Source organism: Marmota flaviventris, chromosome 18, assembly GCF_047511675.1.
Source record: "Marmota flaviventris isolate mMarFla1 chromosome 18, mMarFla1.hap1, whole genome shotgun sequence".
NCBI lineage: Eukaryota > Metazoa > Chordata > Mammalia > Rodentia > Sciuridae > Marmota > Marmota flaviventris.
In genome coordinates this window covers 17752954-17780257 of record NC_092515.1, presented here as the reverse complement: position 1 = coordinate 17780257, position 27304 = coordinate 17752954, and the positions used below count along the sequence as shown (strand labels likewise).

Sequence of the window (27304 nt, the reverse complement as noted above, 5' to 3'; positions counted from 1 at the left end):
GAAGGTCAAGTAGAGAGACATTTACCTTGAATAAGACACAGAAGACTTGAGAAGCTTCAGGAGGTGAGGGACTGAGCCCTTTAATCACCTGGGGAGAGTGTTCTGTCCAGGCAGAGGGAAGAACTAGGGCAAGGCAGGAAGGAGCTCTGCTGTGCTGGGGTGAGAGGGGACCTGGATTGCCGAATGGAGTGGGAGGAGAGAGGGGTAGATGACGTCAGAGACTTAAAGAGAGGGGCGAGGGATCATGAGAATGGCCCTCCAAAAAACAAAACAAAACAAAACAAAAAAACAAAAGGGCACCTCCAAACCCCCAAGACTCTTTTCCGTGGTGGACTCCAGGGTGCCACCGGTTTGGACTCCAGGGTGCCCTTCCAGTATATTATTTGTAGCCCTACCCTGAACTCTGCCCTCATGTCCACTTGGGTCCCTCCATGGTGACCTGCAGGCCTGGATATCAGGGACCTCAGGGCCAGGTCACTTGGATGATCCAGCCACAACCCCCTTGAACTCATGAGGATGACCTCCATCCATATTTTGGAGAGCCCGTCCGTTCCCCAAACTGCTCGCTAAGTCCTCTTGTGTGTCCGGAGGTGACCTTTCTCAGACTCGGAAGATGAGGGATCCCCGGAGTCGGGCGGGGTCGCAGACACACAGACCACCGTCCCCGCGCCCAGAAGCTGCGGTCCCTGCGCCACCGGAGAGGCCAGCGCAGCGGGCGCCTCCCGGGCCGCTGCGGCAAAGGCTGGGCGGCCGCGCCCTCCCCCCGCGGTGATTCATCCCGCCCCCTCCCTCTCCCTCTCCTCCCTCCTCCCTCCCCGGGCCGCCGCCGCCGCCGCCGCTGCAGTGCGCAGGAGACCGCTGTCCGCGCCCCAGCGCGCCCGAGTCGGAGCCGGGCCGGGGTCGGTGCACCTGGCGGATGCGCCCGGCTGTGCGCGCCAGCGCAGCAGCCCGAGCAGCGGCCGCCGCTCGCGCGGCGGGGATGCCCGGACGCCGGGCTCCGGGGCTGGGCCCCCGGCGGTAACCGGAGCGGGGGGGCCGCGCCCCCCCTCCTCCCCCTCGCCGGTCCCAGAGCCGCAGCTGCTGCGCCCGCGCGCTCCCGGGGACATTCGAACCTCCGCCCGGGCCCGCCGCCGCTCGCCCCGCTATTAATACCGGCGGCCCGGGAGGGGGGCGCAGCGTGCGCAGCGCAGCGATGGGGACGCTGCTGGCCTTCGTGGTCGGCGCGGCACTGGGTGAGTGCGCTGGGGGCGGGCGCGGCTAGGGGCGCAGCCGGGGCACTGGCGGGATTGCGGGATTCGCGCTCGGGACGCCCGGCGGACGCTCCAGGGCCGCCCCCTGCCCATCCCCGGCCCTGCGAAGTCCGCTTCAGAAGTTGTGAGCGCGGGGAGCGGGGCCCCGGAGGGCGGTGGAAGCGCGGTGGGCGAGAGCCGGCGGGGACCCGGTTGGCACGGCCTCGCCGCTGCGGGCGCCCAGCCGGGGGCGAGGAAACGCGGAGTCAGCTGCTCCCAGAGCCCCGCAGGCTGCAATGTGACACCCACAGCCGCGGGAGGGGGGGGGGGAAGGCGGCGCCCGGAGACTGGGACTAGAGACTGAGAGAGATGGAGACGGGAGGGAGGAGGCCAGAGACATGGAAGGACATCGAGTGCTCCTCTGGGATACTGGGGATGTGGGGCTAGAGTGGGAGACCAAGGGATGAGAGAGAGAGAGAGAAAGAGAGAGAGAGTGAGTTAAGTGTGTAAGCAAGGTAGAGAGAGAAACTTGAGAGAGGCAGAAGATGGGGAGATGAGGGAGGGAGATGGAGACAGACCAGGGAGAGAATGCGGGGTGGAATTTAAAAAGGGAGAAATATCCAAAGGTGGCCACAGAGACCTAACAGAGTGACTCTGAGCCTACAAAGAGGAGAGGAAGTCATAAAGTCAGGACCTTCAGAGAGACCCCAAAGAGGAGCTTGGGAAACAGAGACATCAGGGGAGCAGACAAGAATCTCTGAAGATACAGAGAGGAGGAGACTCAGGGACCAGGAAAAGACCCAGACCTGAAGCTGGAGACACAGCTTTAGCTGGAGAGCACTGGGAGGCAGGAAGTGGGTGGCAGGTAAGAGGGGAAGGAGGGACCCCAAACGGCCTGGATACAGTGGTGGTGCAAGGCCCTAAGGGAGGAAAGAGCTTTTGAGAAACTAATTGATGGGGTGGAGGTCTGGAGGGGAGGAAGCCTGGGCCAGAGGGGACAGAGGGGGTGGCTCACACAGGGGCTTGTGGGAGGAGGGAGCAGAGCTGGAGTGTGGGTTCACCTCCTGAAGCCATCCCTTGTCTTAAACCATGACTGGTTTTGCACAGCAGTCGGTGGTGGAAAAGGCTCTGCCGTCTTGAACTTGAAAAGCAGCTGGAATTCTCGTCCGGCCACCTGGATGCATTGGTGCTTTGGGCAAGGGACCTTCTGAGCCAGGGGTAGTTGGGTGGCACAGGCTGAGTTACTGACCACATTGACAGAACTGTTTTCTGGACCTCCTTAGGATTCTGCACAACTACTAGAAACAAAGATGATCAGTTCTTTTACTAAACAGAGAGGTAAACTGAGGCTCAGAGCTGAGTGATTGGCCAAGGTCACACTGGGAGGGAGAGGCAGAACCTGCTTGGCACATGGGTCCGTCGATCTGTAATCACTACTGAGGGGAACCAGATGGTTTCTGAAGGCCCTGGGAGTCAGCAGCCAGTGAGCCGGGCATCGCCTAGGGTGACTGGTGCCTCTGCTCGACTTGAGCCTGCTGTCCCCACAGTGTCCTCGGCCTGGGGGGGCTGTGTGGAGGTGGACTCAGAGACTGAGGCTGTGTATGGGATGACCTTCAAAATACTGTGCATCTCGTGCAAGCGTCGAAGTGAGACCACCGCAGAGACCTTCACCGAGTGGACCTTTCGCCAGAAGGGCACTGAGGAGTTTGTTAAGGTGTGTGGGTGCCTGGGGTGGCCACGGGAGGGCTGTGTGCAGAGTTGGTGGGGCTGGCTCTGGAGGCAGGGGTTGTCTTAATAATAACAATGTGGCTAGGAGTGATGACCTGGATTCAAATTCTGGCTCCACCACTGACCAGCTGGTGCCTTTGGGCAAGTCCCTGGTCCTCTCTGAGCCTCAGTTTCCTCCTCTGTAATGATGGGGTGGCAGGGGTCTCCTGCCCATAGAGCTGTGTGAGGGATAAATGCACTTGGCATATGACTGGCATGAAATGAAGGTCCCTGGAATTATTTGGCATCAGCAAAAATGTTGTGAATAGTCATCAGCGAGAAAAAAACAGAACTTTTTTTCTTTTTCTTCTTCTTTTTTTAACATCCTTTATCCTCTGTGTTTGGAATTGCCTGTGGTGGGGGTATGTGATACCACTAGAGAACTGGGGTCCACAGAAGCTGGGATCAGGCTGCCCTGTCCCTGCCTGAAGTGCGTGTCCAGAGGCTGGGGAAGGATGGCAGACCGTGAGGGGCTTGGGAGGGTGACGGAGGGTGCATGTACCTCAGGACTAGAGGCAAAGTCAAGGTCTCAGCCGTCCCAGGTGCGATCCCAGCCCCTCTGCGTCCATCTGGCCCGAGGTTAAGGTGACTGAGTCCATGTGTGTGCCGTCTGTGTCATGGCAGGGGACAGAATCACGGGACGGGGCTGGGGGAGACGGGCCCAGGCAGTGACCCCCCCTCCCACCACCCCCAGATCCTGCGCTACGAGAACGAGGTGCTGCAGCTGGAGGAAGATGAGCGCTTCGAGGGCCGAGTGGTGTGGAATGGCAGCCGGGGCACCAAGGACCTGCAGGACCTGTCCATCTTCATCACCAATGTCACCTACAACCACTCAGGTGACTACGAATGCCATGTCTACCGCCTGCTGTTCTTTGAGAACTATGAGCACAACACCAGCGTTGTCAAAAAGATCCACCTTGAGGTGGTGGACAAAGGTGAGTGGGCCCTGCCTGCCCCTTCGCCCCGTGGCCCACCGTGAGCCAGATGGAGGGACAGATGGCAGATAGGGGCCGGGCTGGCTCCGTGCCTGGGCCAGCCAACCGCCCACAGCAATAGTGGGAGCGTCGTGTCCATGTCCGTGTCTGTCCCCCAGTCCCCCTGTGTGGCCCCCCCAGCTCTGGTCTCCTCTTCCCCTCACCCCACCGGAGAGGTCACAGCAGGCTCCTCCCCACAGACGTTGTAGGTACCAAACCTAGCTTGGTGGCCTGTGCTGTGTGACCTCCTGCAGGTACCTTCTTGTCTCTGGGCCACAGGGTCGTCTCTGAGATGATAGGAGTACCCCGCTTGGGGGTGTCCTTTGAGCCATTCTGATGTCTCGGGAGTTATGAGGGTTGAGCACGGGGCTGGAGACCGGCTGCTGTCCTGCGCCTGGCTCGCAGCGGGGCCTGGTGCTGGAGGACAAGGGTCGTGTTCTGATGGCCCATAGCCTTGGTCCTGCCTGGGTCTGACCTGGCAGAGGATGTCACCCAGAGGAGAGCGCCTCATATGCCACCAGTGGCTTGTTCAGGTGCCTGGCCTGACTCAGCAGATCTGGGTGGGCCCACAGTCGTCTCTAGTGCGTTTTTGAAGGTGGGGGGTGGGTGCCATAGGGCTGGGGGCCCCAGTGTGGGCAGCAGGGTCTCCGGGGTTTGTCCACCGTCTCAAGGGTTCCGCTTCAGCTGCCTGAGACCCCCGCTCTGCAGGAGCTCCACCCCTTCTCTGGCCCGTCCTCTGATTGGCATGAGTTGGAATTTTCCAGGGCCCTGTGGCTCACTGGCTTAGTCAGGAAGCTACTTTAGGCCTGGAGCCAGCAAAGAGCCATGGCAAGTCCGTCCCCTGGGACCGCAGCACACACAGCATCACGGACTGCATGCTTTACGCTTCCTCTCCAGGAGACCACGCTGGCCTGAGTGCCTCCCAGGAAGTCCCTCCCTGAGCCCTCCCGCCCACCCTCGGGGCCAGGGGTTCTTGTGCCCCCATTTTGCAGATGAGAAAGCAGAGGCTCAGGGAGGGAAGATCTCACGGCCAAGGTGACAGAGTCAGGACCTGGATCTGAACCCAGCCGCTCCTGGGTGACGATCGTTTCCGTTCCTGGCATGAATCACCGCACTCCCTCGTCAGCCGGAGCCTGCGGGACTCTTTATATAATTAGCATTTTTACGTTTCCTATCCAAGTGGATCAGCAGAAGGCAGTTCAGAAGATGTACATGAGCCACTCGGTGGCCCACGTCACCGTGTTGGGTGGGTGGTCAGCCCTGGACACGGAAGATGGAGTCACCAGTGACACAGGGGATAGAGCTGAGCAACTCTTAACAAAGACGCCCGGCCTCCCGGCCTCTACAAAACCTGGCTTATTCCTCTACCAGGAATCAGTGCCCAGGAGAGGGGGAGGCAGGTGGGGAGGCTCCAGGAAATGTTGTCCCCTGGTTTTTTCCAAATTGGCCATGGACCCTTGCTCAGAGAGCTGTCCTCACCTGCTTAGCACAGGCCCACCCGTACCCTGGGAACAGTGCTCTTCCTCACATAATCTACCCTATCATGCCTATGTTTTTAACAATATTTAACACAACATAGAGTCCTTTGTGCTGTCTTCTGGAAGTCCATGTTTTCAGCATTAACACCGTATTCTAGTGCTTCCTATCCACCCTATTAGAGTATGGCTTTTTACATCCCCCACCCCCAATATTTTATTTTGTACTCTCTATGATACTGTTTTGTGGGGGGATTTGTTTGCTTCTTTTTTTCTTTTGGTACTGGGGGTTCAACCCAGGGGTGCTTTACTGCTGATCTACATCCCCAGTCCTTTTTTAAATTTTTATTTTATTTTTATTTCTTTATTTTGAGACAGCGTCTCACTAAATTGCAGAAGGTCTTGCTCAATTGCTGAATCTGACCTTGAACTTGCCATCTTCTTGCCTCAGCCTCTGAGTTGCTGAAACTGCAGGCACGCACCACCAGGCCCGGCTAGACCATGCATTTCTTGTCATTCTCTATCATGCCAGAGTCTGTGGGACATTTCCCACCATGATCTTGTGTTGTCATCCTTGCCCACCATGCTGTGCTCCGGTGCTTAAAGACATTTTTGGTGACCCTGTAGTACTGTTCAGTATCACCTGTGGTGCTGCCCTGCGCTCAGCACTACCCATGGTGCTAGAGTCAACATGATTACCCCGCTGTAGTATTTTTCCATTACTGATGATATCTCTGTATTGTTGGCATTCCCGGCCGTCTCCTGTCTTAAAAATCATTCCTGTTTTCTGTCTTACTCCACTTTCAGGATTAGCAATCAACCTGTATTGCCTCCTGGTAGTGGCCCCTGAGGAATGAACTGAGTCAGGTCCAAAGGAGGGGGCTGCGGGCTGGGCCTGTGATCACAGCAGCTCAGGAGGCTAAGGCCGGAGGATCGCAAGTTCAAAGCCAGCCTCAGCAACTTAGCAAGGTGCTAAGCAACTCAGTGAGGCCCTGTCTCTAAATAAAATATAAAAAGGGCTGGGGATGTGGCTCAGTGGTTAGGCACCCCTGGGTTCAATCCCTGGTACCAAATACAAAAGCAAACTGGGGACCATCTGGCCTGCAGAATTGCACCAGGGTTTCAGATCTGGGACCCCCTATGTGGGCAGATTAAGAGATCAAAGGCCTCCCCAGAGAAGGTGCCTGTGGCCCTGTGTGTGACTCTTCTGCCTTGGCTCCTCATCTGTAAAGTGGGCCAGTGGCAGTCCCAGCCCTCTCCTGAGATGTCCGCGGGGGTTCATGGAGACCGTGTTTGTGAACCGCAGCTGTGACCCCCCTCTTTCGTCATGGAAGGGTTACAGAGTGGAGCTCTAGCCCTGCGTTTGGTTGCACTCGAGGCTGGCTCCTGGCTCCAAGTCCCAGCGTAGCTGTGTGCCCTTGGCCTAGCACCTGTCCTTCTCTGGGCCTCAGCAGCCTGGTCTGGAAGCGGGCTACAGATTCGTGCCTTTCCCCGACCCAATCTGACTGGGAGAGGGAAGATTGGATCCTTGTTAACCTAGATCTTTGTGGGCACAGAGCTCCAGGAACAGGGGGGAGATTCCAGGGACTGAGATGTATTCAGACAGTGAGGGGCTCAGGTGGTTCCTGGCCATGGGGAGCCTGGGCAACCCCAGCCTGGGGGCCTTTCCGGGGGCCAGGGAGACTCTAAGATGAAAGCAGCGCAGAGCCCGGCCAGGAGCGGGCCATCCTGCTGGACCGTGGAGGGGTGAGTCCTGGAAGCTCCTCCAGGCTCCCCTGCGGGGGGGGGGGGGGGGGAGAGTCCAGCCCCGCCCCCTCCCTCCTTCTGGCCCAGAAAAGCCTCAGTGCCATCTGCACAGGGTGGGGCGGAGCAGGGGCCAGGCTCTCAGGGAGGAAGAGCCCACGAGGACAGCAGCCGGGGAAAGAGGTCCCGGCCACCCAGGAGGGGACCAGGGATGTGCATGGATGGACACCTGTGATATCCGGCTGAGGACGCCAAAGTGGCCTGTGACTCTGGTCCCCTGGCTGAATGTGTTCCCTTTGCAGTTTAAATTTAGGCTCAATGAAAGGAAGCTGGCAGAGGCAGGGGCCAGCGCTGCAGCAAGGATGTAGGGCTTCCGGAAAGTAGCCAACACTTCGCGGTGGTTTTGCAAGTCCTCCAAGCATGGCAGGGATGGGTGTTAACTCATTTCCTCTTCCTGGCAACCCCTGGAGAGGGTATTAGTATCATCCTCATTCTACAGAGGGGGCATCAAGACTCAGAGAGGTGGAGTCATTGGCCTAAGGTTGCACAGCTAGTAAGAGGCAGGATTTGCACTTTGGCTATCTGTGTCTGGACTCTCTTCTCCTCAGCATTACGCAGTACTGCCCCAATCGTAACAGTAATAATAATAAAATGACTTTTTTTTGAGTGTTTTTGATAGGTGGAGGACTAGTCTAAGCATCTTTAAAGCTTATTTAATTCTCACAGCACTTCCATGGAGGTATTGTGGTTATGGACATTTTGCACATGGGGAAATGGAGGTCCCGGGAGGTCGAGTCACTTACCCAAGGTCACACAGCGGACAAGTGGCCAAGCCAGGGTTGGAACCCAAGCCTTTCGAGTGGCGGACGCTCGCTGAAGTTCCACAGGGAGGCAGTTGAGGGTGATCTCCAGGCCCATCTGAGCCTGGTTGTTAATCAGAGTAACAGCGAGGACTCTGGGGAAGCAACATGATGGTCCTGTGTGTGGCCCAGGCCCAGGGAGGTCAAGCCACTTGGCCTAGCTCACACAGCAAGTGTGCCACACACTTGGAGGTGTCTTGTCTCCTAAGGTGGAGTCAGGTGCCTCAGCTGCCATCTGAACCCCACCTGGTCCCCGCAGCCAACAGAGACATGGCGTCCATCGTGTCGGAGATCATGATGTACGTGCTCATCGTGGTACTGACCATATGGCTCGTGGCAGAGATGGTTTACTGCTATAAGAAGATCGCGGCTGCCACGGAGGCCGCTGCGCAAGAGAATGCGTGAGTGGGGTGGGAGGGGACGGCCAAGGCCACCGAGGCACCTCCAGACTTCCTGGAGTGGGTGGGAGCTGCATGGGAGGGGTGGGGGCAAGACAGCAAGTCAGGGTGCCACCTGTCTGTGCTCCCCAGAGCCGGAGCAGGTTGTCAGGTTCCAGATCCTTCTTCCCTTAAACTCGGGAGTCCGGCCCACAGCCCCCTCCCCTCTAACTCAGGGGCAAAGGCCTCATCCTTCCTCATTCTCCTGGGAGGGGGGCCAACTGGTGATCGGGTCACTGTATACCTGGCCTTTCCCCCACAGCTCGGAGTACCTGGCCATCACCTCTGAAAGCAAAGAGAACTGTACGGGCGTCCAGGTGGCCGAATAGCCCTGGTAAGGCGGGTGGACAGGGACTCGGGGTCCCCCAGAGTTTTGGCCTACTGGGTCCCTAATTCCCTATCTCTCCCTCCCCTCTAGGTCCTGGGCTCCGCCCTGATGGGGGACAGCCTGCCCCCAGAGGGGGCTGGCCATTCCTGGGCCTCCACGAGCCTCAGAGTCCTGCCAACAGAGCCGCCAGGGAGGGAGGGGCAGGGGGACTGGCTCGGCTCACACCCCAACTCGGCCTTCTTTCCTCCTGCCCCTTGCCCACCCACCGCCATGCATGATGGGTAAAGCAATACTGCCGCTGCCCCTCCCCCTGCTTCTGCTGCCTGTTTGGGGAGGGGTCGGTGAGGCGGGGGCAGCGGCTCCGCACCTCTTCTTCTTGCTGATTTGCACACATCGGCCGCTTTGGACGTGCACTGCTGGGCCCAGCCTGTCCCTGCCCCGTCCCTGCCCGGTCCCGGGGGGGAAGGGGTCGTGATGGGCTGGAATAGTTTGGGGCAGGTGGTTCTGGTACCCACTGCGACCCCAGCATCATTTCCCCTCCTGCTTCCTCCGGCTGGACCTGGGGTCCCCTGTCCCTGTAATGCACTCATGCCCCGGCCCCACCCGCCCTCTCTCACCAGCCTTGGATCGTGGCCACTTAGAAAGGGGCCCATTCTGCCTCGTCTCTCTTTACAGAAGTAGTTTTGTTCATGAAATAAAGATTCTTGGACTTGATTCCCCGTCTGTCTCGTGAGTGAGCCCAGGCACCCGCTCTGCCGGGCCCCCAAGTCCGAAAGCCTTAGATTGCCCCAGGATCCTCCCTCCCAGGAGGCAGCGGGGACCTCGGGGAGTTAGGGACTCAGTGGGGAGCCTATGGAGCCACTTAGTACTTGATAAAAGCCTGGTTGAAGGGAGTCATTAGCTCAGTGGGGGCTGAGAGGCAGGGGAAGCCGGAGCCAGCAAGGGGGAGCCTCTGAGCCTTGGGGGTGCAGGTGTCCTGTGGGGGCTGCCAGAGGAGAGCAAGGGACACAGGGAGAGAGATCGGGGGCCGGCTCCAGGCAGGCGAAACCAGTGTCCGCTGGGCAGGGCCGAGGCTGGGGTCTGTGGGTTGGACTGGACAGGGGACCTGTGAGGGTGAGCAGGTGGACCTAATTGTGCGGGGACAACAGATCTGGGGTGAGCCGCCCTGGTCTGATGGCAGGCAAGTGGCTGCTGGCGACCTGGCCAGTCTGGGTGTTGATCTGGCCTGGGGTCTGACGTGGATGGCTCTTGGCTGCTGGCGGGACAGCGTGTATCTGCTCTGGCCACTTCCGGCCACTTGGCCTGGGCCTTAGCACTCAGTGTAGCCTTTTCCGGGCCAAGCCCCCATCCCCCTACCTAGGACTTTCCCGGCTCCAGAGGTCACCACGGCAGGCGGCAGGGAGGCTGCCAAAGCAAACCAGCCCCCGTGACTTGTAGGAAAGCAGCTGGGGGAGGGGGCTGGCGGGTTGAGCAGGACCATGCGGCAGAGGCCAGAGGCCGCGCTGGGCCAGGGACAGGGAAGGGGTAGAGGCGACAGGTGTTAGGGGACGGAAAGTGGCTCCGAAAAGGGAGGGGGCTGAGGCTGGAACCGGTGAGGGACAGGGGATGGGCCGGGCAGGGGCAAGGGACAGGGCATGGGCCGGGCAGGAGAAGTGGCAGTGGCAAAGTGGGCTTGGGGCAGCCAGGCCCTTCCACCTGGTTCCCTCGGATCAGGGTCCATCACCCCTGGCCGCCTCTCTGCCGCGCCCCTGCGCCCCTCGGGAGCTCCAGTCGGGCGGGTTTGCTGGGGCTGCCTGGTCCAGCCCCTGTCGGCCCGGCCCCACCAGCCAGGTGGCCTCTGGGGCTGCCAATCCCCGGGCCCGGCCCCTCCCCGCCCCTTCCCCCGCCTCCCGCCCAGCCCCCTGCTCCTCAGGTGAGGCCGCCTGGCCTAGCAGGCCCCAGCCACCGCCGCCACCGCCTCTGCCTCCCCGGCCGCCCGCTGCGGGGCCACCATGCCGCTGCCCCGGCCTGGAGACTGACCCTCAACCGCACCATCTCCAGGCTCTCCCCCACCTGCTGGACCCCAGGGTAAGGACCAGGAACCCCAGATTCAGTTCCAATCCTGAGGACAGGGGTCCCCTCGCCCCTACCCAATTCGATGCCCACCTCCCAATCCAGGGGCTCCCAAGCACCCCAAACATGACTGTCCGACTTCTTCCCAAGGACCGAGGACTCCAGCACACTCTCCCATCAGACTTGGAGATTGGGCCCCCGGGTTTCTCCATGTTCAGACTCGGGAGTCCAGCCCCCAAATTCTTGCTTCCCCTCTGCCCTCTCTTCCCTCAGACCCCATGGGTTCCAATCCCGGTTCCCTCTGATCCGGGTCCATCACACCCGGCCGCCTGGCTCCCGCACCCCTGCACCCCAGGCTCAGGTCTGGGGGTCCTCAGCCCTTCAATTCCAGGAGTCCCCGTGGCACTGGTCAGACACTGACCCCATCCTTGAACCCAGCCCAATCTGCCTCCGTGATCATGGCATGCTCTGGTCAGAGCCCAGTCCCTCCAGCTTCCCTGGATGGACGCCTGGGACTGGGGGCGCCAGTGCTGGGCTGGGCTGGGCTCCCCCAGGCCCTGCCTCCCTGTTCATCTCCCCACAGGTCCCACCCTGGCCCAGGAGGTCAGCCGGGGAATCATTAACAAGAGGCTGTGACATGGCCGAGAAGGAGGGTGAGTCCCCCCCTTTCCTGAGCCCCCACTTGGGCTCTGCCTGGTGCCCTTCAGCTGTGCTTTCTCTTCAACCTTCCACCCCCATGGAGCCCCCATCTCTGGTCCCCCCTCCCAAGCCCGTCCCCACCCCCTTCTGCAGCCTCGTCCACCTGATTAACCATTAACTCCGTGTTCTGTGCACTTGTGCCACCCCCTGGCTCCCTGCTACCCCGGATGACCTTCCTGGCACCTTGCCTCAGTTTCCCCTCACCCCCAGTGATTTCTCAGCTCACCCTGAGCCTGTCCTCTACTGGGGGGATGGTGACATGGGGACAGGACATTGCTCTGCTGCTGTGGTTAAGGGCCCAGATGTTAAGGTCAAACACAAGGGCCTTGCACTTGAATTTGCTCCGGCCACTTTTTTGCTGTGTAGTCTTGTGCAACTGACAGCATTTCTCTGCACTTCAGTCCCCCTTTCCCCTGCCCCCGGGGTCAAGTGTGGGTCCAATACTCCCTCCCTGAGGTAACAGGGAGCATGGAACACACAAGGCACCCGCATGGGGGCTCAGGATGTAAGACGGGTGCCATAAACAGCAGCTGTCAGGACAGAGGTTGGAAGACTCGGAGTCCCAGGGACTCAGGACCCCCAGTGCGTCCTCACATTCCTCCTACTGCCTGGCTCTGTGGGCAAAAGAGCAGAGGGAGGACTTTGGACTCAGCCCAGATGGATGGAGAGAGAAGAGGAGCTGAGAAGTCACCCTGGGGATGCTGGAGAGAAGCCACCCCGTGGAGTGGATGGCATTCAAGGGCTCTAGGCAGCCCGCCTCCCTCTCAGCCTCTTCCACACTTGGGGACCCAGCTGAAAGGGCAGTCTTTTCTTCCAACCCTACCCCAGTTGGGATTGACTCCTCCTCTTCTTCCTGGAGCCAGGCTACCTGCATTCAGTCCCAGACAGCAGCGCTTTCTAGCTGTGTGGCCCTGGGCAAATAGCTTACCCTCTCTGGGTCTCAGTTTCCTCTGTAAAATGGAGATGGCATTCGTGTACCTCACAGCATGGCATGAGGGTACTGGCTGACATGACTAGCCCAGACTCTGGCCTCCTCAGGTCTCAGTCTCAGTGTAGATAGCCACTCAGACCCTCAGATCCCAACCATTCAGCTGCCATTCAGAGTGAACCAGATTCTCTGTCACTCAGGAGAAAGTGCTGGGCACCCCAGCTGAGCAGGTGGGTGACAGAGCCTGGCTCCTTTGAGACAATTTCTTCTTCCTGGATCTGAAGGATTCTGATGCTGCACCTGCTTGCTGGGTCACTGGGGTGGGTGTCTGTGCCTCTCTGGGACTCCTCTCCTCATCAGTAAACAGGATGACAGTAACGTGTGCCCAAGGCTCTCAGTGCTTCTGGGGACTGGGGAATCCGAGGAGGTGACTCCTGAGTTCAGACTCAAAGGATGAGGAGGGGTAGGTAGCGTGTGCCAGGAGGGGAAGAACGCGGCTGAAGCCCGGGTGGCAGACTGCCCCGCGACACAGCGAGCGCAGCTAGTGCTGATGTTTCTGGAGGTGATGCAGGAAAGGAAGCTGTGGGGGAGATGAGTGCTGCCACTGGACCAGGCTCTGTCCCCACTGGGTCAGGAGCAGGGGGATTCCTTGGCAGTGCTGGGTCTCTCCACAAGGTGGCGCTGGCGGCAACGCTTCGTGCCTCTAGTTGGTGGTATAAGTTCTGTGCTCCCCTGGCTCTAGGAAGCTCTGGGAGGTGTACGATGGGGAGCCGAGCGCTGTTTGGAATTTGGGGAAACACATCCAACCCTCAACTCTCAAAAAGCCACACTTATATCCTACAGGGCTGGACACGTCCGGCCGAGAGACTTAGCCTCCATTCTGGGGGCACTAGGGAGTCATGGATGGTTCTAGGTTAAGAAGGGACAGGTTGGATTTGGCATTTTAGGAAGGTTCCCCAGGCTTCCTTGTGGAGAGAGACCGGAAGGGGAGACAGAGCTCGGTGGTTGGATGGGGCTGAACTGAGGCAGGACCAGGGGAAGGGAAGGAAGGGTGGACAGGAGGGTCACTTAGGAGGACTGGCCAGGCTGGAGGAACTGGCAGGCTTTAGGGAGAAGGAAGTGTCCTCCAGTTGAGGGCCAGTCCTGGGGTGAGGGCCTCGGGACCTGGGAGGAGGAGGAGATCTGGGGAGACCTTGGGGCCATATGGGACCTGGGGGGTGAGAAGAAACTAGGGGGTTTCAGGGGAAGGTGTCCAAGAGGCTGCAGGACCCCTGACCCAGGGCTCAGAACCCAGTCCAGGGCTGAGGACAGAGAGTGCAAACAGAGGCCACAGAGGCAGGTGAGACAGACGTCAGACCCAGGAGGAGAGAGAGGGAGGAGCTCACGGCCGTCTTAGGAATCTGGATTCCAGGGAGTGGACGGAGAGCCTGGAGGCAGAGCCTTGGCGGGGTCCCAGGAACACAGTGTGTGTGGTCTCCAGAGAGGGAGCATCTCAGGCAGGAAGTCCAGGTCATGTAAGAGAGGGGTTTCGACAGATGTCACAAAGATGTCACCTTTAGTGGAGGCAGAACCATCCGGAGAGAAGCTGGGGGACCGCTGGGGGACGCCCCGAGAAACAGCAGAGAGTCTCAGGGAACAGTGGGGCCAGGAGAGACCTGACCCGCGGAACACAAAGCCCCATAGCTTACAGAGATTGTGATGTTGAGGATGTCACCTCTCAATGGCAGGAGCAGAGAGCATCTTGTCCCAGAAAAGATACCCAGGAAGGGTGTCTCTTTCACCAGGGGACCCAGGTTAGGACACAGCCCGTCCCACCAGAGGGACCTATTTTGGAGGTGCTCAAAGTCCTAGCGTGGAAGCAGGTACTTTCTTGTCACCCTAGGAGACACAGGTGGCATTGCTTGCTGTCCCCCCAGATACATCAGAGCCTCTAGGTCTTGTGCAGACTGCACCCCTGGCAGGCACACCCCGAGACAAAGGGCCCGGAGCCTGTAGATGCAGGAAGCCAAGACACTCCCCTGGAACCAGGAAGATGTCAGAGGCCGGGCTGGGCGTGGGGACAGGCCTGAGAGCCCTCCCCGCCCGTCACCAGGACAGGCAGGGGCTGAGCTGGGTCGCCCCTGCCCAGCGCCTCCTGGAGGGATGCAGCATTTCCTGATGCTGGGTGGGAGCCACCCAGACAATGACTCTCCCCGGAAGGTCCTGGACCACTCCCGGCTCTGTTCCGGGTACTGACCTGGCACTCTGCCCACCAAACATGCCACCCCAGGCACGGACGAGGGAGCTGGGAGCTCCTGAAGCCCTGAGAGAACTTTCTGGCAGCGGAGCCCAAGACAGGGCCAGGGCCAGGCCATTAGTGGTCTTTTTCCTTTGGTCCTCCTAGCGGGCGAGTTGGCGTTTGATCTCCAGGACCTCTGTGCACTGGAAATACAGTTCTTCCCTCCTCTGGGCCACGAGGCCTCCCTAGCTGGCCCGGGCCTTGGTTCCCACTGCCCTCCCTAAGCCTGTGCCCTTCTGGCCTCCTCCAGGGCCTCTCTAGCCCTCTAACACAGTGAGCTTGTTCTTGCCTCCTGGCTTTGCCCATGCTGTTCCCTCTGCCCACCATGCTGTTCCTTGATGTCCTCGCATGGCTGCCTTTGCATTCTGGTCTAGCTCCAGAGTCTTCTTTTCTTCTACTTTTTTTTTTTTTTGGTACTGGGGATTGAACTCAGGGGCACTCAACCACCGAGCCACATCCCCAGCCCTATTTTGTATTTTACGTAGAGACAGGGTCTCACTGAGATGCTTAGGGCCTTGCTAAGTTGCTGAGGCTGGCTTTGAACTCGGGATCCTCCTTTCTCAGCCTCCTGAGCCACTGGGATTACAGGCGTGTGCCACTGCACCTGGCTGAAAGTCTCTTCTTCGGGAATCTCATCCCCCTTGAGAAGCCCCCCACCTCCATTATTTTCCTCATAGCCTTTGCCACAATCTGGAAATTATCAGGTTCATGTTTAGTTGCAGGCATCCCCGCTCCCAACTCACACCCCGAGAGAGCCATCCTCTTGTCTGTCTGTCTTAACCTCTGCTCCCAGAGCCTAGAGTGGTGCTAGGGACACAGAGGATGCTCAGTAAGGCTCAAGCTCCATTTTACCCACGCAAACAGAGGCTCAGAGGGGTGAAGAGCATTGTGAGGACCACACAACTCTAAGGAGGTCTCAAGCATGTACTGAGCACTTGCTGTATGCCAGTGGCACAATGAGAGGCTTCATGGTTATGTACTTTGGACCCGGCACCCAGTCTGCCCAGGGTTCAGATCTCAGCTCTGCCTCTTTGCAGGCTGAGTCACACTGGGCATGTAACTTGACTTCTCTGAGCCGTAGGAAAAGTGGGCATCGCAATGCAGGGCTGATACGCAGACGGAATAGTTGATGTGTTTAGAACAGTGCTCGGTGCACAGAGAAAAATGAGTTGGCTCAGTATTATTTAAAAGGACTCTGAAGTGTCGTTTTTAGAAGTGGGTGCTGGGTGGATGCCCACTGAACAGATGAGGAAACCGAGTCTCAAAGAAATGGTGCCATTGCCCAAGATTCCAGCCAGAAGAGTGAGGCTGGCAACCTTCCAAACTTTGGTTCTCAACTTCCAGGGACCACATTGGGTTTGGGGGCTGGGGGGGTCTCCCAAGCAACGGGGGGAGGGGGAAATCAGCGTCATGAGCCCTGATGCTGCAGGAGCCCCTGGAAAAGTCAGCCGAAGAGAGAGGTCAGGGGGCACAAAGTGATGATAGAAATGCCAAAGCTCAGTGCACCTGGGAGGAGGAGTCCCCTAAGAGCCAGAGGAGTGCCAGGGTAGTGGCAGCGGGCCCAGCCGTGGCCCCTCCCCAGCTGGAGCCCTTGGGGAGCTGGACACCTGGTTGTCCACCTGGCCGGGGAGGGACCGCCCTGCCCATTCTCGGCCCCAGGGCACAGCAGGCTCAGTGGTGACAAGTTAGCCCTGGGGGGCAGGGCAGTGCTGGCCCGGTGCCTGGACCCTGCGGCAACGGGGACAGGCCTGGCAGTGGCCCCAGCATGGTGTCTGTTGCAGGTGGCCGGACTGTGCCATGCTGCTCCGGACCCAAGGTGGCAGCTCTCATTGTGGGGACCCTCCTCCTCCTGACGGGCATCGGGGCAGCATCCTGGGCCATCGGTGAGAGTGGTCCCTGTGCCTCTGACCTCCCCTGGCCCTGCGGCCCCCGATGCCTGCCCTCACCTCCGCCTTCTCTGCAGCGACTCTTCTACTCAGGAGTGACCAGGAGCCGCTGTATCCGGGTGAGTACAGCAGCCAGGACCCTCTGGGGGTCCCTGGAGGAACCTGCGGGGACGTGGCTCAATAAAAGTATTTTTGAGTGAACGTATCGGTGCACGCGGAAACGCTAATGATAATAGTGCATTTGTATCGAGTGCCAGCTGTCCCAGGCATGTTTTAATAAGTCTGTCCCTTGTCCAACCCAGTGTTTTTCAGGCTCCAAATGGCTCACCCCTGAGTGCACGAGGGATTTAAATTAGGGAGTTGGAAACTCCCACTTTTTAAAAGTGATTAGAAAATATCAGGGTGCATCTCTCCCAGTAGGAAAAAGTGTGGTTCGTTTTCTTCTTTGGGTTTTGTGTATTCATCGACATGCCATCCCGTGGCCTCTTCCAACAGCCCTGTGAGGGTAGGACTGTGATTCTCCCCAGTTTACAGACGGGGAAACTGAGGCTCCGTCATGTAGTTAGCCTCAGACCGCAGCGCTCCCGTGGACCACGTTGCGCCGCCGGGCCTGGTTAGCACATGTTCTGGAGGCACAGTGGGAATTCAGGGATCCTCTAACTCCCCTAGGAGGTAGGAGAGCGAGGTTTGCTCAGGCTACTATTTGCCCATTTTCCAGATGTGGGAAATGAGTACCAGAGAGGACACAGCTGGTAATGATGGGCCCAGAGTGGCTCACCTTGGCCAGATGTAGCCATGGCTGCAGGCCCATGGGGTGCCCGCCACAGCACTCAGGAGATGCAGAAACGAACTGTGGGATGAGGGAGTGAACCTGCCCTAATGCCTTGTGTGACCCCAGGGCGGACAAAAGAAAGGGGGACTTGCTTGGGAAGTGTGTTTTCACATCTTCAGGCCTCCTCAGATTTCTTAAAGAATTCAGTTCACACCAAGAACAATAATGAAGTTCCACACCCAAAAAGCCAGCATCAGCGTCCCCTCTGCTGGCGGGCACTTAGGTGACGTTTGCCTGGGTCAGGCGAGCACCTTGGGGCTTGACTGGATCAGCTTTTTTTTTTGGTACCAGGAATTGAACTCAGGGGCACTCAATTCCTGAGCCACGTCCCCAGCCCTTTTTATTTTTTTATTTAGAGACAGGGTCTCACTGAATTGCTTAGGGCTTTAATAAGTTGCTGAGGCTGGCTTTGATCTCAAGATCCTCCGCCTCAGCCTCCTGAGCTGCTGGGATTACAGGCGTGCGCTGCTGCACCCAGCTCGAATCCGTTCTTTCAGTCCTCCCAAGCGCCCTTGTTTGTATGGGGGAACCAAGGCACATTTTGGCCAAGGGACTTACCCCAGGTCACAGAGCTAGTAGGTGGCAGGGCTGTGACTTGCACCCTGGGTGGCCACTGTGGGTGACTCCCACCCTCTATTGTGTGTCAAGGAACTGCTGAATTTGTTGTCATGGTAAAAGGTAACCTATGCCAGGTCCCAACCACAACCTTTACCCAACAGGCCTACGGGCTGGGAGTTGTCATAGATCTAGAGTTTTGTGTGGGCTGTGGGAACCTGGCACCCAGTGAGGTGAACCGACTTACCCGAGACCACTCATTGGCAGAGACATGAGATTAGGCTCTTGCAGAAAGCCCCGGGGGTCGCAGGATGAAGTACCCACCTCATAGGCTCCTGGGCTCCCAGGATGAGGGACTCAGTCCACCCCACCTCCCCCGACCTCTGGCACTCTCTGGGCTCCAGTCTGTGGGGGTTCCCCTGCTCCCCCCCGATGCCCCATTCCTGCTGTCCTCGTGGACCCACCTCGTGCTCCCACTCCTGATGTGGGGCATTTTGTTTACTGGTCAGGCAGTGCTTGGCGCACAGTAGGCACTCAGGACATCTTGGCTTAATAAATAGCACCAGGATAGATCACCGAGATGAGCTAGGCTGTCCTGGGCCTTCAGCTGGACAGTCACCTGGCCACGACTCAAACCTGGATCTGGCCAGTTTCCAGAACCCTGGGGAATCGTGAATCAAAACGACCCCCCATCCCTGCCTTGTTTTGTGGGATTTCCCGCCTCTGTCAGACGGTGTAGGAGGCCCACAGGTGACCCGGAACGCACTTTTGGCATTGCCTAAAATAATATAAACAAGAAGAAAACATTTCAAAGTGAGACGCGGCGCATAGACTGTGGTTTTAAAAATAACCGGAGGAGGCATTTGCTGTCCCCCTCCCCTCCCCCGCTCCCCACACCTCCCGCAACACCCATCCACGGACTCATTCCTTTTTCTCAAACCCCACACTTGCTGGAAATTTCTGGAACAGTTAGGCGTCATTTAAAAGTAAGACTCCACCTCCACCCTACCGCCCCTGCCTTGCTGTCCCAAACTCTGTTCTGGTCTCAGAGCTCAGGGAGCCGCGGGCACCACCCAGAGGAGAGGAGTACCACCCCCCAGGTGAGAGGCCATCATTACACCAGACCAGCCAGACAGCTTTTCAGTCAAGTGCAGCCAGGGAAGGGTCAGGCCCGGTCCACATGGAGCGGGGACTGAAGGTCGGCACGTCTGGGGTTCCAATCCTGGTTTCGCCAGTTCTTTGCTATGTGTCCCCGGGCACGAGCATCCTTCCTAGGCTAATCCCCCCGCCCCGACTGGTGGGCCGAGCATGGAAGTGGTCACTAGGTGGGCCTGGTTTCCGCCCCGTCCTTGCCTCTCACTGGCTTGGTGGTGTTGGGTGCGCCAGCCCATCTCTCTAAGCCTCTCCATCTGGAAAATGGCAGTGATTTGGTGGCTACGAGGCCTGGGTTGATGGCGGGGCAGGGAGAGTGTGGGCATAATGCCAGGCACACAGTAGGTCCTGAGCAGGGCAGGTGCTTGTTGGAAGTCCTGCCTTCCCCGGTTCAGACCTGTGGGTACCCAAGCAGGCCCCGCCTGGGTGCGGCCTCACCGGGTTCCTCTTAGAAGAAGTCAAAGGCCAGTTATCACCAGACTCGGTGTCCCAGAAGGTGCCATCAGGCCACGCTGGAGGCTCCTGAGAGCACACAGAGGCTCACAGCCCATGTTTTCACAAACCCGTCCCCACCTCTGCAGCTCCATCCTTCTGGTGGCTCTGAGGGCTTGTCCTTGACCCCTCTCTTGCCTTTACTTTCACAAGTGGATCCAAAGCAGACTGTCAGCTCCACCTGCAAAACTTATCCAGAATCGCACTCTTCCCCAGCCCCTGCCCCCTGCCTGGACTTCACCGCAGGCTCCTGCTCCCGCCTGGGCTCCCCCCTGCAATCAGAGGAGCCTGCATGGGGCCCTCCAGCTCTGAGCCCCCTGCTGCACAGGGTTCCAGCTCAAAGCCCAGCCTGGCTCCATCCCGTCTCTGGTTGTCCCCAGCCCCACGGCCCCCACCCTGCACCCGCCCTGGGCTCTGGCTTGCAAGTCCCTTGGCCTAATTTGCTGTCCTCTCGCGTGTATTTTGCCTGTCTTCCTCACCTCCCTCAGATCCTTAGATGCCACCTTCTCTGCAAAGCTGTCCCTGCCCACCTACTGAGATGTGCCACCTCACGCCCGTCCCCTCCCGTCAGCTTCCTTTGTCTGCATAACCCCTTCTTCTGTTGTGACATGTGACATATTTTACTGCTTCATCCTGTTTATTATCTCTCTCCCCGACTGGGCTTTGGGCTGCACCAGGGCAAGGGTTTGTCTGATGTGTTCATTGCCTAAAATAGCTCCTGGCACCTCGGCGTGTTTGGTAAACAGAGGAAATGCACCTGAGGGCTGTGACCCGGCTCAGGTGCTATCAGGGATCCCCTGATGCATGGGCTGGATCGATGGGCCCCTGGGGACATCAGTCTCCACACAGACTGCCCCCCCTCCCCCAGCCCAGAACGGAACCACCTCCCAAGAGCTTGCTCCGCTCCCGCCCTCCTGGGTAGCTCAGCCCTGCTTCATGTCACGGGCCACTTTTTCATTCCTGTCTCTCCAGACTCGGTGGCTTGGTGATGGCAGAGCCCAGAGCCGTCTCTTGGTCATCCTTGTGTCCTAGCACCACTGGGCTTGGAGCATGGTCAATGTCTGATGCGTGAAAGAATGCATATTGCTTTGCCTAAATGGGACATAAGCATTGGAGGCTCTGATGAGTCCCACAGAAAAGCCAACCTTCTTCTCCCTCCTCCTCCTCCTCCTCCTCCTCCTCCTCCTCTTAACCCTAGAATATTTATTTAAATGTTTCAGGAACCTGGTGTATTAGTCAAGGGTCTTCAGACTGCAAAAGACAAAACGAAGTAATGAACTGGCTAAGCAAACAGGAAACTTATTAGCTCACCCAACTCTGGGGTTTCTTTGGGGACTTTAAAAATGTCCCCAGAAACCTCTCCGCTCTCCCCCACATGAGCTGCCCCTTCTTCTCACGGGGGCAAAGAAGGCCCTTAACATCTGAGTGATGGGTGCAGCCATTTTTGGAAAACTGGGGACATGGAAAGGACTCCCTCTCCCGAATGCTCCAGTTTCGGTGGCCAGCTTCGGAGTCCGGGGCCCAGCGGCTGGTGGCCCCAGCTCCTTGCCCTTCGGCGCCTGCGCTTGCTCCTGGGCCCTGTGAGGCCTGGGGCTGGAGCCACCTGACCTAACAGGCCAGGGGGGCTGTGGCCAGGGAGGTGGGTCAGGATCATGACCGCGGGACCCAGGCGGCCGGCTCTGTCACCCTGCAGTGCAGGCCAGCCCTGTGGACGCCCGGCTCACGGTGTTTGACCAGACGGAGGGGACCTGGCGGCTGCTGTGCTCCTCGCGATCCAACGCCAGGGTGGCAGGGCTCGGCTGCGAGGAGATGGGCTTCCTCAGGTACCAGGGAGCCCCAGGGGGTGGGGCTGGGGGCGGGAGGAGCAGGTCTGACCCCCGCCCTGCCCAGGGCCCTGGCCCACTCGGAGCTGGACGTGCGGACGGCAGGCGCCAACGGCACGTCGGGCTTCTTCTGCGTGGACGAGGGCAGGCTGCCCCACGCCCGGAGGCTGCTGGACGTCATCTCCGTGTGGTGAGGAGGGCAGCGGCAGGTGGGACAGTCCCTGGCCCCTGGGACTTCATTTTCCTCTTGTCTGAGCTAATTGGTGTTTTGTTTCTGTGTCCTCGTCCCTCTCTCCATCACAGTGACTGTCCCCGGGGCCGGTTTTTGGCTACCATGTGCCAAGGTGAGACCCCCAAACTCAAGACTGTTTCCTTTAGCTTCTCCCCTGGGGGAACATGGCCCCTTAGACTCTCCCCAGGGCAGGGCTGTGGCCCTGCAGGTCCCCCAAGGGGCTGTGTCAAGTTCAGACCGCAGGGTGGGGCAGGGCCGGGCTCTGTCCCCTCAGTCCCCCAGGGCAGGTCTTCCTGTCCTCAGACGCTCCATCACGAGCCCTGGGCTCTCAGAACCCAGGGCCAGACCTCTGTTGGGCTCCCACCTCACCCTGCCACCCCAATGCCTTCCCCCACAGACTGTGGCCGCAGGAAGCTGCCCGTGGACCGCATTGTGGGAGGCCAGGACACCAGCCTGGGCAGGTGGCCCTGGCAAGTCAGTCTGCGCTATGACGGTGCACACCTCTGCGGTGGGTCCCTGCTCTCCGGGGACTGGGTGTTGACAGCTGCCCACTGCTTCCCAGAGTGAGTGCCCCCACAGCACCCACCAGGGGGAGAGGCGGTGAGGCCGTGCCTGGCTGGCCACCACCCTTCCCTCGTGTCCCTTGGCAGGCGGAACCGGGTCCTGTCTCGATGGCGGGTCTTTGCCGGTGCTGTGGCCCAGGCCTCGCCCCAGGGCATGCAGCTGGGGGTGCAGGCCGTGGTCTACCACGGGGGCTACCTTCCTTTTCGAGACCCCAACAGTGAGGAGAACAGCAATGATATCGCCCTGGTCCACCTGTCCAGCCCCCTGCCCCTCACAGGTACATCTCGGGGGCAGGGCTGAGCCTTGACTTGGGGACTCCAGAGACAGACAGGACAAAGGAGGGGGACAAGAGCAGACTAGAATGCATTGATGACCCAGGTGTTCATGGTAATCAGGGGAATGAGTGATCATTAAGTCTGGGCAGTGGGTACAGCCACTTGGGAATGTTCTGGCAGTTGACCATGTGACAGTTCCATACCTGGGATGCACATCCAGGAGGGACACCGCGTGTCTACACAACTGTACACAAATGTTCACGTCAGCATTATTTATAAAAGCCCAAAGATGAAAACAACCCACATGCGTATCATCTGACAGATGGATAAACACAACAGAGTGCGTCCCTACAGCGGACTCCTATACGGCCATGAAAAGGAAACAAGATAGGGGTTCACCCGGCACCACGGGTGAACTGGGGAGTCCTTCTGTCCAGTGAAGGAAGCCCGTCTTGTGTGATTCCATTCCTATGAAATGCCCAGAACAGGCAAATCCATAGAGATCAAAAGTGGGTTCATGGTTGCCAAGGGCGGGCAGCGGGACTGTGGAGACTGGGAGGATTGGTAAAGGATACAGGGTTTCTTTGGGGGGTGGTGACATGTTCTAAAGTCCAGAGTGGTCACCATGTGTGTCTGAGAATACACTGAAGCCGTGGACTTGCACGTTCCAAGCTGGTGAGCAGGACAGCCTGGGAGGTGTAGCTCACGAACGTGCTGCCCAGAATAATTAAATGAAGTATGAAATCTAAACAGGGAGAGGCCAGATCCGTGGGGAGGTCACCAGGAGTCCCTCCTTTTACAGTTCTCTGCATAGACCTCGGGTTCCAGCTCTGCAGGCCCCAGTGTGATAGTAACAAAAATCATGACACAGTGGCGATGTAGTTATGGGCCACAGGAGATGGTGTTGGTCAGTGATGGACTGTACAGGGGACATGGGCCCGTGAGCTTATGTGGCCTCAAGCATCTCAGGTCGCATCAGCTACATTCTGTGCTATCTGCATAAAGTCACGACACGATCCATCTCTCAGATACGGACCCCACCCTTAAGTAACGCCTGGCTGTAAAGCAACGAGGTGACTCAGTAGTGGCTTTGCCCACAAGCCTCCACGCTAGCGCGGTGCCTGCCCCGGGCCAGGCTCTGTCCTCATCCCTTGCTCACGGTGGCCCCGAGGAGCATCTCACAGAGCCCGTGGCCCACCTGCATAGGGTCCCCGCACAGGGAAGGGAAACCGCTCCAGGCTCCACGGCTGGCAAATAGCAGAGCCGAGCTGGGGCTGCCTGGCGCTGCCCGTGGTGCCAGGCCGGGGGCCGGGGAGTTCGGTACTCTGCCGTGGTCCGCAGCACGTTATTGAGGTCATTTTCTCTTTTGTGATCTGAGATCCTAATTTTTCACTTAAGGGAGGGATATACGTTTTTTTCTTCCCTTCTCCTTAGCGAAGAGTGGAGGGTTTACAATGTTGAAATGAGGACTGTGTGGGTGGCGGGGAGCAGCCGGGTTTGAGACACATGGCTGAGGGCTCTGGGGACAGATCCGGGTATTTGTCGACGGTGGGATCTGGGGCAGGTGGCTTCACTGTACTGTGCCTGTTCCTCAACTGTAAAACAACTTCCTGGGGTTGTTGAGGCGATCAAAAGGGTTCAAACGAGTAAAGAGCTTTGAGAATCAGCAGTCCAGAGCAAATGCTCCAAAACTGTTAGCAGTTACTGCTGTGACTGCCACTTATTACTGTGACTAGTCACCAAATACTTGCTGTTTGATTCCAGGCATATGCTGCCTCACCAAATTTTCAGGGTGCTTCCGGTGGGTCATGATCATTATTTTGATTTTACAGCTGAGGCCTCTGAGTCTCAGGCAGGAAAAGTCAACAGTCAGGGCTGACAGGACCGCTTGGGAAGGTTGTGCACTGCACAAGGGTGCCACATCTCGGAGGGGCATTCTTGGTGTAGGGCTACGTATTTCTCGTTATGACAGGTGGAAGTCAAGCATCTCAACACAGGATTCTTCACAAAGATGCCCTTTGGGCTGGGGGTAGTGCCATGGCTGTGGTTAACAAAACAGGCTCAGAAATTGGGCCAACCTAGGTCCAAATTCTGACTTCACCATTGATTCGTTATGAAACTTTGGTCAAGTGACTTGGCCTCGTTTCCCTTCTCTGGGGTCATGGCTGCCCCTACCCCCCGGGGCTGACGGGAGATGAGATGAACAGGAGAGCACTTAGCACACTGAGAGCTCGCCTAGGCGGTGGGTCACTGTGGGCATCACAGACGGTCAGAGGACAGGGTCTGGTGGGGGGACGTGGAGGCAGCTGAACGGGCTTGTGCTGGGCGGGGCTGGGCAGGCCAGCAGGGGCTGGACCGACGGGGTCTCTGTCACAGAATATATCCAGCCCGTGTGTCTCCCGGCCGCTGACCAGGCCCTGGTGGACGGCAAGATCTGCACTGTGACGGGCTGGGGCAACACGCAGTACTATGGTGAGTCCTGTGCCCTGCCTGGACACCGTCATTAGGGAGACTGACCCGGGCAGGGGAGGGGCAGTCCGGTGCGCTGGACAGCCACAGGCCCTGGTGTGTAGAGACCCTGGGGGTCGTGGGGTGGGCGCCAGGAGGGAGGGGGTCGTGCATGCTCCTGGGCTCCAGCCAGCCTTGCCCCCGCACCCCCAGGCCAGCAGGCCCGGGTGCTCCAGGAGGCCCGAGTGCCCATCATCAGCACGGATGTCTGCAACGGCCCCGACTTCTACGGCAACCAGATCAAGCCCAAGATGTTCTGTGCCGGCTACCCCGAGGGTGGCATCGACGCCTGCCAGGTAACGGCTGTGTGGGGACAGCCGGGCCCCTGCTGCCCAGGGACGGAGACCAGGGCAGTGGGCGGCGGGGCTCCCTGCCTGAGCACAGCGGGCCTCCTGGCCTCCAGCCGCCTTGCCCTTCCCTCACCAGGGTGACAGTGGTGGTCCCTTTGTGTGTGAGGACAGCATCTCTCGGACGCCACGTTGGCGGCTCTGTGGCATCGTGAGCTGGGGCACTGGCTGTGCCTTGGCCCAGAAGCCAGGTGTCTACACCAAAGTCAGTGACTTCCGGGAGTGGATCTTCCAGGCCATAAAGGTGAGGTGTCCCCTCCCCACTGGGGGGACTCTGGGGTGCTAAGGGGAGGCTGAAATTTTGGGCACCCTAGAAGAAGGCGCCCTGGGGGACCGATGGGTCTCCAGTCTTCTGGGGAAGGGAGATGGCTCGTGGGACTTTGGGGGAAGCCCCTCGGACCTCAGAAGCCCCAGCTGTCTGTCCCCAGACTCACTCCGAAGCCAGCGGCATGGTGACCCAGCTCTGACCTGTGGCGGCTCCTCGCAGCACACCTGTCCGGGGCCCGAGGTTGGGTGGCTTCAGCTCCACACGACAGGATCCACGCTGAGCCCAGGAGGGAACACTCTTCCTCTTGAACCAGTCCACAGGCCCAGGGACGCCCTCCTCCAAGGTCCTGTCTTCCACAGTGGGGGGCTCACTCTGCCTCGGACCATCCAAGCCTCACCCTCCCGACCCTTGTAAATATTGTTCTGCCCTCTGGGGGCTCCTGTCTGGAGGCCCCTGAGGACAGGATGCTGTTTAAATAATAAAGATGGTTTTGATTAATGCGGCCTCCGAGTTTGCAAGTGTAAGCAGCAACGAGGACATTTTATGGAGAGGGAAGAGAGGAATTAGGGCCTGGGGTTTATCAGGTAGAACGTGTGATGCCCCACTTTCCACAAAATTAAGATTTTTTTCAAACACAGTGACACCCACCTGTAATCCCAGTGACTTGGGAGGCTGAGGCAGGAGGATTACAGATTCAAGGCCAGCCTCAACAACTTAGGGACACCCTGTGTCAAAATAAAATAAAAACAGGTCCTGGGATATAGCTCAGTGGTAGAGCACTTGCTGAGCATGATTAGGATCCCCAATCCAAATCCCTAATATAGCAAAAAAGAGAGAGATTTTGACCAGTTTGCTTAAATGGAAATACCCTGGGGGCATACTGGCTTTAGGTACTGCTAGATCCAGTTGCCCTCAAATCTACTTTAATTGTGTCAGTTTCCTTTCCAAGCAGCCGCTCCTACACACAGAGACAGAGACCTCCACCTAAACTCCAGGCTTAGACACCTCACCCAGCTTTGCAGCTCTAGCTACAAATGTTTCTTCCCTAATAGCAAAACAAGTCCCAAGGAGACCCAGGTCTCTTGAACAGATTTGATGGTATGTTCTCATTGAATCACCGTGCACTTGATGCACGTGGGGGTGGGGGGTAGGGGGGATGCACAGGGGGTTGTCCTTCAAGAACAATGTAAGATGAAATGAAGACTTGTTTCCAGAAAAAGTGGACATCAATGCCCAGTGAGCAAAAGCACATCTTCTTTGGACCAACACAGAAAACAGGGCCTTTTGGATGGAGGTGGGGTGCAGGCCTTGTGATTGCGCGCTGAAGCCCCCACCCCTACATCCATGCGGGCTGGGGTCAGGTCCCACCTTTTCTTGGAATGGGGCTCCCCAGCCCGTATTTCTCTCTCTCTCTCTCTCTCTCTCTCACACACACACACACACACACACACACACACACACACACACACACACCCCTCTGGAGCATCTGCAGATCTTTGTGATGGCCAAGAGGGCCACCAGAGGGCGCTGTTGCCTGTACATGGCGAGAACACGTTTCCAGCCTAGTGTTGTTAAAAACCAGCAGAAATAATGTGTCCAC

At 58.4% G+C, this 27304-nt stretch overlaps 2 protein-coding genes across 3 annotated transcripts; both read left to right on the top strand.

Moving 5' to 3' along the window:
* The first annotated feature begins 1068 nt into the window (after positions 1–1068).
* Scn1b (sodium voltage-gated channel beta subunit 1) lies at positions 1069–9527 on the top strand. Of its 2 annotated transcripts, XM_027941342.2 has the most exons (6): positions 1069–1232; positions 2777–2943; positions 3691–3931; positions 8308–8449; positions 8748–8819; positions 8904–9527. In XM_027941342.2, the coding sequence occupies exons 1-5, from the start codon at positions 1193–1195 to the stop codon at positions 8812–8814; spliced, it is 657 nt and encodes a 218-aa protein (XP_027797143.1). In that variant the 5' UTR covers positions 1069–1192; the 3' UTR covers positions 8815–8819; positions 8904–9527. The 2 variants fall into 2 exon arrangements, with proteins under 2 accessions (XP_027797143.1, XP_027797142.1); XM_027941341.2 differs by lacking the exon at positions 1069–1232 and having other exon boundaries at positions 2305–2943.
* A 1326-nt stretch (positions 9528–10853) lies between these two features.
* Hpn (hepsin) lies at positions 10854–26202 on the top strand. Its single transcript, XM_027941309.2, has 12 exons — positions 10854–11518; positions 16552–16653; positions 16734–16775; positions 21381–21510; positions 21578–21700; positions 21814–21854; positions 22140–22305; positions 22393–22583; positions 24958–25053; positions 25243–25385; positions 25516–25680; positions 25865–26202. The coding sequence occupies exons 1-12, from the start codon at positions 11329–11331 to the stop codon at positions 25901–25903; spliced, it is 1428 nt and encodes a 475-aa protein (XP_027797110.2). The 5' UTR covers positions 10854–11328; the 3' UTR covers positions 25904–26202.
* The last annotated feature ends 1102 nt before the right edge of the window (positions 26203–27304 follow it).

What these genes read in the sequence shown, in the direction of transcription:
- Scn1b (XM_027941341.2), top strand. Translation starts at nt 2,680, where the DNA reads ATGGTTTCTGAAGGCCCTGGGAGTCAGCAGCCAGTGAGCCGGGCATCG. An exon ending in GCACTGAGGAGTTTGTTAAG is followed by an intron (nt 2,944 to 3,690) that starts GTGTGTGGGTGC and finishes CACCACCCCCAG; the next exon opens with ATCCTGCGCTACGAGAACGA. An exon ending in GCCGCTGCGCAAGAGAATGC is followed by an intron (nt 8,450 to 8,747) that starts GTGAGTGGGGTG and finishes TTTCCCCCACAG; the next exon opens with CTCGGAGTACCTGGCCATCA.
- Hpn (XM_027941309.2), top strand. Translation starts at nt 11,329, where the DNA reads ATGCTCTGGTCAGAGCCCAGTCCCTCCAGCTTCCCTGGATGGACGCCT. An exon ending in TGACATGGCCGAGAAGGAGG is followed by an intron (nt 11,519 to 16,551) that starts GTGAGTCCCCCC and finishes TGTCTGTTGCAG; the next exon opens with GTGGCCGGACTGTGCCATGC. An exon ending in GCTGCCCACTGCTTCCCAGA is followed by an intron (nt 22,306 to 22,392) that starts GTGAGTGCCCCC and finishes GTCCCTTGGCAG; the next exon opens with GCGGAACCGGGTCCTGTCTC.